Source organism: Raphanus sativus, unplaced genomic scaffold (genome assembly GCF_000801105.2).
Source record: "Raphanus sativus cultivar WK10039 unplaced genomic scaffold, ASM80110v3 Scaffold3043, whole genome shotgun sequence".
Classification (NCBI taxonomy): Eukaryota; Viridiplantae; Streptophyta; class Magnoliopsida; order Brassicales; family Brassicaceae; genus Raphanus; species Raphanus sativus.
The window spans coordinates 1-12,615 of NW_026618350.1; the positions used below are offsets into that span (position 1 = coordinate 1).

The 12,615-nt window shown below is 36.9% G+C and overlaps 2 protein-coding genes and 1 long non-coding RNA gene across 4 annotated transcripts; 2 read left to right on the forward strand and 1 right to left on the reverse strand.

Annotated features, from left to right (window-relative positions):
• Positions 1-547: 547 nt before the first annotated feature.
• On the reverse strand, positions 548-1,696 carry LOC130506250 (uncharacterized). Its single transcript, XR_008941946.1, has 3 exons — positions 1,514-1,696; positions 1,329-1,414; positions 548-1,018 (listed from the first exon to the last, which is right to left on the reverse strand). It is a non-coding gene; the product is annotated as an uncharacterized LOC130506250 (long non-coding RNA).
• A 4,038-nt stretch (positions 1,697-5,734) lies between these two features.
• Positions 5,735-9,350, forward strand: LOC130506251 (uncharacterized). 2 transcript variants are annotated; one of them, XM_057000881.1, is made up of 5 exons: positions 5,735-7,689; positions 7,785-8,328; positions 8,412-8,511; positions 8,575-8,909; positions 8,979-9,350. In XM_057000881.1, exons 1-5 carry the CDS (start codon positions 5,961-5,963, stop codon positions 9,310-9,312), a joined length of 3,042 nt encoding a protein of 1,013 aa, XP_056856861.1. In that variant the 5' UTR covers positions 5,735-5,960; the 3' UTR covers positions 9,313-9,350. The 2 variants fall into 2 exon arrangements, with proteins under 2 accessions (XP_056856861.1, XP_056856862.1); XM_057000882.1 differs by lacking the exons at positions 8,412-8,511; positions 8,575-8,909 and having other exon boundaries at positions 5,736-7,689.
• A 2,240-nt stretch (positions 9,351-11,590) lies between these two features.
• On the forward strand, positions 11,591-12,395 carry LOC130506252 (uncharacterized). The gene is made up of 3 exons (XM_057000883.1): positions 11,591-11,621; positions 11,698-11,910; positions 12,003-12,395. Exons 1-3 carry the CDS (start codon positions 11,619-11,621, stop codon positions 12,315-12,317), a joined length of 531 nt encoding a protein of 176 aa, XP_056856863.1. The 5' UTR covers positions 11,591-11,618; the 3' UTR covers positions 12,318-12,395.
• Positions 12,396-12,615: the final 220 nt, after the last annotated feature.

The following is a 12,615-nucleotide window of genomic DNA, read 5'->3' on the forward strand; positions in this document are numbered from 1 at the left end:
ATATTAGATGTTAAAGTTCAATATAAAGTTCAAAGGCTAATCATATCTTTTAGAATTTTCACACATATTAAAAATGTTAAATTTTGTATATATATGCACTTTTTGTGGTTAGCCGTTTTCTACAATTTTTATCAACAAAATTCAATAAATGTAGTTATTATTTTTAAATTCTACAATTAATCATTATTGTATGTATTAAAAATATAAAAATCTTATTTATAAATCTTTTTAAACGTGGATAATATTTTTTGAAACAGAAAGAATAGTTGATATTATAATATTTAAAAAGTCATGACCAAGTATTTTTAAAATTAAAATTTTACAAGCAGACAAATCAATTTCAAACTTAAGGTACCACAAAAATATAAGATCAAATGTTTTATAAAATAAAAAAAAAAACTATGATTATACAGTATCTTGTGGACTAAGATTCTTGAGATAGCTTCTTTCACTGTAGATTCTTGTGCACTATCATAAATTGTTAAATTTTATTAGTTGTTGTAGGCTTGTTTTAATCGTTAGACAGAAGACAGAAGTGAAACCACTCATAAGGTTCATTTCTATGTGTATGTCTCTCAAAGGTCAAATAATAAGACCATTGTTTATCTCATCATTTGTAAACTCAAAACCTAAACCCATGTTCTTTATTTTCCATGGCTGCAACACATGGGCAAGAAACCTCTGCAATATGTATCTAAAAAACAACTAAAAACAGAGCCAAAAACAGAGTCTTGTCACTTGGACCTCTACAAGCTCTTGTTCACAGAGAAAAGGCTGTAGTCATGGTGATCATGTACATTAAGCTGCTTCAGCCATGACTTCGCTGCATTTCCAAGATAAACTAACTGTTACTGGTCAACATAATGTTGTTTCTCCCACAAACCTCCTTGCATTTGTAGGTAACTAAGCCAAAAGGAGCCAACGGGAGTCTCTTGGACACCACTGATTCATCATCACAACCCAATGTTTTTTTCTTCCATAGTGTTGTTATTCTCATTGTCCCCTTCTACCAAGTTACCTAATCCATCAAACATCAAAAGCTAGACGTTTCAAAAGTTTGTACCCAAGATAATGTCTATAAGCTAAGAGATTCATTACAATCTAGGTGTAAGTTTTTTTGGCAAGAACATAAATGTTGTATATCTTGGAAGGCTGAAGATAGCGTCTAATAACTTAAGAAACATGTTGATAAGTCTTTATCTGTTTTCCTAGATGGAATATGGTATATCAGATACTAAACATGCCACAAAAGTTCAAGAGTTCGTCATGATCAAGGCCCATAACACTTGCAGACAGAGATCAAAGAAGCAGAAAATTTCCAGACTCACCAAGCAATGGCCATCCAACTCGCATGAGACAAAACAACACTCCTTAAAGTCAAAACTCTCAGATACTTCTCAGCCAATTCATTAACCTAAAACAAACCAACATAAGACCGAATGAAAGTATAAGTTAGGTTCTTTAGACATGATAAATGAGAATAGGATAACTATAAAATTGATGAAGCTAGAACCTCGGCGGTTAAGATAACAGTTTCCAGATCTCTTGTTGGTTGAATTGAACGGCTTGTTAACGGCGGAATTTTCAAGCTTTAACAAATTGGGAAGGTCAATGACGATTTCAGTCTCCTGCTTGACTGTGATTATACCTAACTGTTACATGATTGGATTAATGGCAGTTTTACATAAATGTTCTTAATGATATGGCTTAGCAAAATAATAAAAAGTTATTTTCATTACATGAAAGTTTTAAGTTTTTCATTATAACGAGACGGTTTATGCTACCAAAGTAGTTTCTTCTAAGTGTTTCTCTTTTTTTTTCTAAATGAACTAATCAGTTTGCAACTAATTATTTGTTAACCAATTTAACATCTGATTTCTGGCGACAATGATTCACATATATATATTAAATAAAATAAAATGGATCTCATGTACTTTGTTCTTCATTTTTTTCTTATTCAGTTCTTTATTTTTCTTTTTGTAAAGTGAATGTTGTTGTTTTTTTGTCATCTGGTAGATTAATAATAGATCCAACAACATTTTACACATCGGATTTGCATACCCTAAACAGAGCCAAGAGCCGGCGAGGTAATATATACCACCAGGAGCCATGAAACAGACATAACACAAACTTTTAAAGCTAACAAAGACAAATAAAAACGTCGAGAGGCAGAATAGAAGATAGAAACTTCAAGAGAGGAGGAGTGCTCAACCTTGCACTCAAAGACGAGCTTACCTAACGGGAACTCATCCACAAATAGCACCAGATAAGAAGACCAAGGAGAGAGCCTAGAAGTACACGAACATCACCAAAACATAACATAAACTGAACCGAGAGAGGTTAGAAATCCTTAACCGTCGCTGAACACACCCTTCAATCCCAACTAAGTCTCGCCATTGGACCTTGAATGGGTTCTCTATGCGCCTTATACGCACCATTACCCCACGGCGAAGCCTATAACAGCTTCCCGAACACGTCTTATTCACAGCCGGTAACTGGATAAAAACCACTCCAAATCCAGAACTTATCACGATCAAATAGGCGGCAATCGAACAATGAAGCAGACGCTTCCATAACCAAATAACTCCTTCTGATCCTCTCAAACCAAAGGTTGAGATTGCAAAAGATTCTGACCATCAAGTATCAACATCCACGGGAGTTGACTCCAATGAACAGAGGCAACCCTCCCTCTCCCGAGCAAGACGCCAAGCCACATCCGCAGCTAAACCTCACGCACCCCTCTTCAATGGCCCTACTGCTTGTACCAGAGAAGAAACAGAGGGTAGAAACTGTTTCTAGACCTTGCTCCCCAACATCGAAACAAACTAAGGAGATCAAACGAGAAAACGATATCCTCACAAAACTCTAAAATCCGACCACCACTACGAATCATCACCTCTACAACCTCGCCACGATACCAGAAGAGGAGGAGACACCACCGGAGATCCTCACCGCGAGCGGAGCGGTCACCATAGCAAAACCCTAAATCCAGAGAACGCAAGCATATCGGAAGAGAAGGTGGGGATCGAGTAGCAGCAAAGAAAAGATGGAGATATGCTAAAGTCGGACGCCTCCGACGTCTTCACGCGCTCGCACGCGGTACCGACGTCGGAGCTACAGCAGGAGGCGTTTTGGTTTACGAAGGATAAAAGTTGGAGGAGAGAGAAAAAACTCTCGTTGTAAAGTGAATGTTGTTTTTCCAGAACTTTTTTTTTCAGAAAATAAGTTTATAATCAGTATATTTATTATTCAATCTATCTTCTGAAATCTGTGAAAGTATAGTTCTCAAATATATATTAGATGTCCAACATATTGTAAAATTGTGTACATTCGTTAGTGTACATGTGTACATTAAAGGTCGGTGATCTACTTTGACTTAGAAATAAGATGTCGTCGATGTTAGATGTCGTCCACCGGTGGTTGTTTCTCTTTGTCGCGTCTCGTCAACATGGAATTTTCTGGGCAGCTCTTCCACCACGTTCTTCCATTTCAATCAAGCTCTATTGATATTATATTTTTTACTTTCTCTATGTAACATATGTGTAAATGTGTACAATCGTGGTCGTGTACACGTGTACATCCGTGGTTATGTACATATGTACAACCGCGGTTATGTACAATATTATATATTATTTATGTACACATATATTCGAAACATGCTTATTGCACATCAAAATGGTGGTTTTATATTACAAGTTTTACAAAATGCACAACTCATGTGTACACCTATTTTCATGTACACTATATTCAGTTTGACTTGATCTATTTTATTATATTTTGGTTTTTTAGTAAGCAACCGTCAATCCACCTACTCGTGTACAACTTCTTCACATATATTGGTCCATTTCCGAAGTACACATGTACATGCCACACAGTATACACAAAATAATCAACAAACTCCTTAATTACTCATTCTAGTACTTCTTCATAATTACACGATGATCCTTATTTTTATTGCTTTCATTTTTACCTCCAAAATTTCAAAGCTAATAAAATGTATTTGAAAATAAATTAAATGAACTAAAATCAAAGCTAAAAATCATTAGATATGAATAACACACAAAACCATATGTACACCTATTGTTATGTAGTTTGGTATTTTTTTAGTAAGTAACCACCAGTTTACCTTATGTGTACAACTTTTCATATATATTGGTTCATTTTGAATGTATATGTTTATATGTCAAAAGCGTACACAAAATAACATGTGTACATTAAATAAGGTGTACACCAACATCGGAGATACACCTTCACAGATCTCAAAAGATAGATCGAGTGATGGAGAAAACGATTTCATAAAAAAAAATTTGAGAAAAAAAATTTAAGAATCAGATTTAAATTTTCTAAAAAAATAGAGAATGAAAGAGAAAAAAGACGAAGGAAAAAAAGAGGGAAAGATGGGAGTCAGACATGGGAAGTTACAATTGAAAAAAATATCTGAAAAAAAAAATTAACGAGAGAGAAGACATATGCCCACTACTAGTCATTTGATTTCAACTAATAAAAGTAGGGGTGTTCAATCCGGATATCGGTTCGGTTTCGGTTCGGTTTTTTCGGTTTTTCGGTTTTTCGGTATTTCGGTTAGTAAAATACAAGTACCATTCTAAATCCATATTTACTTCGGTTCGGTTCGGTTTATATACTGTCGGTTTTCGGTTTATTCAGTTTTATACCAAAAAACATAATTCTTTATTTTTGTGATCATATTATATGAATTTTAGAGTCATGTTGTCAACACAATCATTTATTAAAAAATATTATATGTTTAAATAAAAGAACAAAAAAAATAAAAAAAGCTTATACCATCTAATAAAATAATCAAATCTAGAATTAAAATCAAAGCTCAAAATTTTGAATAAAAGTAAAAAACTAAAAACAAAACAGAAGCACGAAGCACTAAAGAAAGTTTTTCTATTCTTCCATATTTAGCGTTCATCAAATTCATGTTTCTTCGATTGAACACGAATCTCTGTTCATTTATAGATTAAAAAAAATTGTGAAGAATTTCTACTAATTATTGTCCATCAGATTTATAATCTTTATTTCAATTTAGTCAATGCTAAAATAAAGCAAAAAATCAAAAAGAAGTCTAAAAAATAAGAACACTACAAGAAAACAGCATTTTGGCGAGGAAAGTTAACGAGGAAATATAATCCTCGTAAATGTACGAGGAACTTACGAGGAATTTACAACGAAAGAAATAAACCTCGTTATTTTCTCGTAAACTAACGAAGATAACATTTCGTCGTAAAGCCCACGTAACTTTACGTGGTCTTTACGAGGAAATACATTTTCCTCGTCAAAACCACGTAAAGCTTGCATTATCTTTACGAGGAAAACTGGAAATATAATTTCCTCGTTAAATCAACGTAAATTTACGTCACCTTTACGAGGAAATGATATACGTGAACTTAACGAAGAATTTTAAAGCACGTTTTTTTTTGCTACCTACCTTTTCCTCGCAAATTCATCGCAAAACTTCAACTACCAGATTCGAAAATTTTCTATAAATATGGAAGTTTCAACATCATTTTAAACACACCAACAAGAAAAAAAAAGAAAAACGTGAAAGGAAAAAAATGTCAGGCTCTGGGAATGTCTACGAGTTGCGGAGGTGGATGTATATGCATAGAGATGCTAACGGGAGAGTGACGAAAGAATACATTGCGGGACTGGAGACATTTATGCATCAAGCAGATTCCACACCGCTCGCCCTAGAAAGCGGTAAGATGTTCTGTCCATGTCGGAAATGCAACAATTCGAAATTGGCAAATCGTGAAAATGTTTGGAAGCATTTAATAAATAGAGGTTTCACGCCAAATTACTATATCTGGTTTCAACATGGAGAAGGTTATAATAATTATGATCAGAATGAAGCTAGTAGTAGTAATAGCAATTTTCAGGAAGAACCGGTTGCTCTTCATTTGCATAATGAACCTAGTTACCATCAGGAGGAGCAGATGGTAGATTTTGATAGGGTTCATGATATGGTAACTGATGCATTTGTAGCTCATGATGAAGATGAAGAACCTAACATAGATGCAAAAAAGTTTTATGAAATGTTAAATGCGGCGAATCAACCACTTTACAGTGGTTGTAGAGAAGGTCTCTCTAAATTGTCGTTGGCTGCTAGAATGATGAATATTAAAACTGATCACAATCTACCGGAAAGTTGCATGAATGAATGGGCAGACTTGTTCAAAGAGTATTTGCCGGAAGACAATGTGTCTGCTGATTCTTATTATGAGATTCAGAAACTGGTGTATAGTCTTGGGTTGCCTTCGGAGATGATAGATGTTTGCATCGACAACTGCATGATCTACTGGGGAAATGATGAGAAGTTAGAAGAATGTCGATTCTGCAAGAAGCCACGATTCAAGCCGCAAGGACGGGGACGTAATAGGGTACCGTACCAAAGGATGTGGTACCTACCAATTACAGACAGATTGAAAAGATTGTACCAATCAGAGCAGACTGCTGGAAAGATGAGATGGCATGCCGAGCATACTCAGACGGATGGTGAGATGACACATCCATCAGATGCAAGAGCCTGGAAACATTTTAACAAAGTATATCCGGAATTCGCTAGCAATATCCGGAATGTGTATCTCGGATTATGCACAGATGGATTTAGTCCATTCGGAATGTCAGGGAGACAATATTCATTGTGGCCAGTCTTTCTTACGCCATACAACCTGCCACCGGAGATGTGCATGCAACGGGAGTTGCTATTCTTGACCATATTAATACCTGGTCCGAAACATCCTAAAAGGTCGCTGGATGTTTTCCTGCAACCACTGATAAAAGAGTTGAAGGATTTGTGGTCAACAGGGGAGAGGACGTATGACTGCTCAACGAAGACGAATTTCACGATGCGAGCGATGCTTTTGTGGACCATAAGTGACTTTCCTGCCTATGGGATGTTGTCGGGATGGACTACACATGGGAGATTAGCTTGTCCATATTGTAATGGAGCGACAGATGCGTTTCAACTGAAGAATGGGAGGAAGACAAGTTGGTTCGATTGTCATCGTAGATTTCTTCCCATTGGCCATCCGTACCGAAGAAACAAGACATTGTTTAGGCACAAAAGGGTTGTGAGAGACACTCCTCCTCCATATTTAACTGGAGAAGAAACTGAAAAGCAACTCGATTACTATGGAGTTTTGGAAACAGTTCCTCGTGGTGGTAATTGGCATGTTCCCCCTAATATGCCTGATTCTTACGGTGTTCATCACAACTGGCACAAGAAGAGTATATTTTGGGAGTTGCCATATTGGAAGGATCTTCTTCTGCGCCACAACCTCGATGTGATGCATATAGAGAAGAATTTCTTTGAGAACATCATGAATACAATATTGAATGTCCCGGGGAAGACAAAAGACAACATAAAATCAAGGTTAGACTTGCCGGATATTTGCTCAAGAAGCGAGTTACATATAAACAGCAATGGGCAAGTTCCTGTTCCGATATTCAGATTGTCTTCAGAAAAAAAGTCGGTGTTGTTCAACTGGGTAGCATCAGAAGTGAAATTCCCCGATGGGTATGTTTCAAATCTGTCTAGATGCGTTGAAAAGGGTCAAAAGTTCTCTGGGATGAAGAGTCATGACTGTCATGTCTTTATGCAACGACTACTTCCCTTTGCTTTTGCGGAGCTACTTCCTACAAACGTACATGAAGCACTTGCAGGTACTATATTTATTATTGCAGTTATTTTATATATAATGATTTAGTTTGAAATATATATGACTAATATGTGTATAATTGTTTTTGGAATATACAAGGCATTGGAGCATTTTTCAGGGATCTGAGCACCCGCACCCTTAAAGTAGAAGTCGTGGAACAGCTTCAAGAGAACATTCCCATCTTATTGTGCAACTTGGAGAAGATATTTCCTCCTGGGTTTTTTGACGTAATGGAGCATCTAGCTGTCCACCTTCCATATGAGGCATTGCTTCGTGGACCTGTACATTACGGATGGATGTATCAGTATGAGCGAGCCATGAAATATTTGAAGGGAAAAGCAAAGAACCTTGCAAAGGTTGAAGGTTCTATAATTGCTGGAAGTTTGACGGAAGAAACTTCTCACTTCACATCGTACTACTTTGCGTCAAAAGTACGTACTCGGAAAAGAGCTCCAAGGAGATATGATGATGGTGGTGTCGCGCCAACATACGCAGTTGCTGGTGTTCCAGACATCTTTAGCCAGATTGGGCGACTGGGTGGAAAATCAAAAGAGGTTTGGTGGTCGAGTGAAGAAGACGCTCATAGTGCACACACCTATATTCTACTTAATTGTGAGGATCCATTGATTCGTTATTTTGAAAGGTAACATAAATGGACACGTATATATAAATTAACACATATATATAATTGCCAAATATTAATTAATATAAAAAGTGATTTTACAGCCTATTTGTTTCACAAGTCGAAGAAACATTCCCTGGTATATCCACAACTGACGTAGACAAAAGGAAAGATCAACACTTTATAAAATGGTTGAAGAGTCAGGTATTAACTCAAACTCTTTATTCATAAATGATTTGTATTTTAACGTTCACTTTGTTTTTGCAGGTTGATTTTGACGACGATGCAGATTATCCTAAGTGGTTACATGAAGTAATTCAATCTCCACATGTAAAGGTCACCACTTCACAGATGTATTTCACACGAGGCTATACTTTTCACACATATGAGTATGGTAGACAGCGGGCAACCAGTAACTATGGAATATGTGTGAAAGGGGAAACCGATTTCTACGGTATCTTGACAGAGATTATCGAAGTGGAATTTCCAGGGATATTGAAGCTGAAATGCGTCCTCTTCAAATGTGAGTGGTTCGACCCCGTCGTCAACAGAGGTGTTCGGTTTAACAAATTCGGTGTAGTTGATGTCAATGGTGGAAGAAGGTACAACAAATTCTTTATTTGGCATACATGAGTAGAATAAGCTTATTTCTATGTTTTCTTTATTTTCAGGTACAACAAATTCGAGCCTTTCATCTTAGCTTCACAAGCAGATCAAGTTAGCTACCTTCCATACCCTCGGATGAGAGAATCGGGAATAAATTGGTTATCCGTGATCAAAGTTACACCTCGAGGACGAATCATAAGTGGAGAAGAACCACCATTGCAAGAAGAACAGATAAATGAAGTCGAGGAACCTGAACAACAAATTGATGACATTCTTCTCATTGATCCGCATAATCATGAGTATGAAGATCTTACCGACGATGGCACAGATGAAGCTGTTGAAGACGAGTTTAATGAAAATGATGATGTTTCTAGTGATGACGAAAATGTATCTGATTGATGTATTTGTGTTTTAATATGATTGATTTTCAGACTTAATGCATGTGATTCGATTATAAAAAAAAATATTGAGTTTGAGGTTTTGAATGAAAAATAAAGGATTGAGGTTTGGGATTGGAATATGAAGAGTAGAAGATAGGAAAGATGGTGTTTGTGGTTTGGGGTTTTTGATTTTAGAGGTTTAGAAAGAAAACCTCGTTAATTCCTCGTAATTTACGACGAAATAACGAGGAAAGTAGAAAAAAAGAAATACACGGGCCTCGTTAATTCCACGTAAGCACAAAACGTCGTAACGACCTCGTAAGCTTACGTGGAATTAACGAGGCTTATTTTTTTTTTTTATTTCCTCGTTATTTCCTCGTAGGTTTACGAGGTTTTAACGAGATATGTTGTCTAAACCCCTAAACCCTAAACCCCAAACCCCATCTTTCTTATCTCTTTTGTCTAAATCCCAAACTCCAAACCCCATTAATAATTTTCAAATCTTCAAAAGATTATATTTTTAAATCTTCAAAAGATTATATTTTCAAATCTTCAAATGATTATATTTTCAAATCTTCAAATGATTATATTTAAATAAATAATTTGATTTTGTATAAGTTTAAATTAGGAAGAAGAGATTGATATTAGAAGTTAAAGAATTGTGGTTATAAATTTTGAGGTTTGATATGTTATGAATATATGAAGTAGAATATAAGAAAGATGGGGTTTAAGGTTTGGGGTTTAGAGTTTAGAGGTTTAGAAAATAACCTCGTTAATAACTCGTAACTTACGAAGCATTTACGAGGAACAGAAAGACGGGCCTCGAAATTTCATCGTTTTATTTGGGACGGGCCTCGCAATTTCCTCGTAATGTTACGAGGGTTTTACGAGTAACAAAAAGACGGGCCTCGCTAATTTATCGTTTAATTTGGGACGGGCCTCGCAATTTCCTCGTAAGCTTACGAGGTTTTTACGAGAAAGAGGAACACGGGCCTCTTTAATTCCTCGTAAACTTACGAGGAAATTGCGAGACCTCCGTAACTTATATATACAACCTCACAAACCTCACACTGTCCATTCCTCCCAACTTCCTCTCCACTTCCTCCCCATTTCGTCTCTAACTCCTTTCCCATTCCTCTCTCCTCCGAAAATGGTAATTTCCTCGCCCCCTTTATTAGTTTAGACAATTTAGATAGGTGGTTAATTTAGGTGGTTAGTTTAGAGAATTTAGATAGGTTTACGGATTTTATGTTTGTTAGATAGATTTTTAAATTATTGATGATAGCTTTTTAATTATTGATGATCATAATCTCAAAAAAATATATTTTTGCAGGTTCGCCAGCGCATGCTTACTGCTCACTACAGGGAGATATTCGGTGAGCCTGGTAGTCAGTTAGACCCGCCAGGTTCTTCTTCAGGTGCCGGCGGTTCAGGTTCTTCAGATCAGGAGTCTGTTCCCGAGACTCAGCATTTCTTCCCTCCGATTCCTCCTCCGATGGCTCAGCCTCAGCCGATGGCTCAGCCGATGGCTCAACCGATGGTTCCTCCGATGGCTCCTCCGGTGCCTCCTCCGATGGCTCCTCCTGAGATCCCCGCCGCTGTTCATCCCGATCTCATGGTGCCACCTACTGTTCCGTTCTCGCAGTACACTGTCGAGGATATTCTTGGTATGCCAGGCAGAGCTGGTTTACCAATCATAGACCCCGACAGACCCGACGGGACTTTATGGTAAGTGTATTTTTTAAATAATTAATTTAATTTATAACTTCATTAAATAATTTAAATTTTCATTTTTTTCCAGGTTTGGGGTTGACAATTCCCTTGCGACAGATGTAACCGAGACGATTAAAGGTTACTTCTCCATGGCGCATCCAAACTGGAAATTGACGCCGATCTACATCCGAAAGACGTGGTTCAAGATTTACGCTGTAAGTAATTCTATTAATTAATTTTTTTTTTTATTAACTAATTATTAATTTTTTTTTTTATTAACTAATTATTAATTTTTTTTTGCAGCAAAAGTATCATTGGTCCATCGGGGTCAGTGAGAGAGTGAGGAAGGCGTTTTACGAAAAGGCGCAAGTTCGCTTGTCGGACACGGTTTGCAACTGGAAGGGTGCCTGGATCGTCAAGGGGTACACCCGTGGCAAACCCGCTGAGCTTACCACGGATGTTTGGGACGGCCTCATCCGTTACTGGAAGGATCCTAACTCCATTAGGATCGCAAACATTTGTGCTGCCGCCCGTAACACGGTAGACGAGCACGGTAACGGCCCGATGCTACACTCTATGGGCCAAAAACCACATGCCGGTGTCCGTTTGAAAATGGTACGTAATTAAATATTTAATTATTATTTTTAATATAATTAAATATATTTCTAACAATTTTCTTAAATGTTTTTAGGCCAAAGAGTTGGGACGTCTCCCGACTCTTCCGGAACTTTACGAGCGGACCCACAAAAACAAGGCGGGCCAGTTTTTAGATGGCAAGTCCGAGCAAATCTACAACAACGTAATTGCTCGGGTTGAGGAGCGCCAGACTCAGCTGACCCAGCAGTCCGGCGACGGATTACCAGTTACCTTATCCACAACTGAAGTGGATAAGATTTACGAGGAGGTAAATTTTTTAACATTATATCTTTTTAATTATTAATTGATTAAATTTCCCTTTTAAATTTAACTAACAAATATAATTTTTTTGTTTTTAAGGTTGTCCCTAAGAAAAAGGGACGTACGTTGGGGATCGGTTCCGTCAATGATGTCCCGAGAGCGACATCATCTTATGCTCAGAGACAGACCGAAGAAGTCACTCAGTTGCGTTCCGAGCTGGGCGCGACCAAAAGCCGTGTGAGTGGACTCGAAGCCTTCATCGACGTTATAGCGTCCACAAATCCGGAATGGGAAGCTTTGTTGAGGAACATGAAACAACAAAATCCCATTCCAGGCGAGTCATCGGGCACACATAACGAGGAGGATGTTACGAGGAGGAGCGAGGAATTCTACGAGGCGATGAACGAGCCTTAGTTTTTTTAGTTTTTTTTCGGTTTATGTATTATAAAATCCAAAACTTAATTATATATAAAATATTTTGTTGCTTGTGAATTTTATTTAAAATTTATTTATAAATCCAATATTTAAATATTTTTATTTTGTTAAATTAATAATTATTATATTTATCAAATAATATTTTATTAATTCGAAAAATGGAAGTCTACGAGTTATTTACGACGAAAATGTTTCCGAGAAATTTACGAAGAAATAGTTTCGAGGTTTTTACGAGGAAAGTCTTTCGAGGTCTTTACGAGGAAAGGCTTTCGAGGTT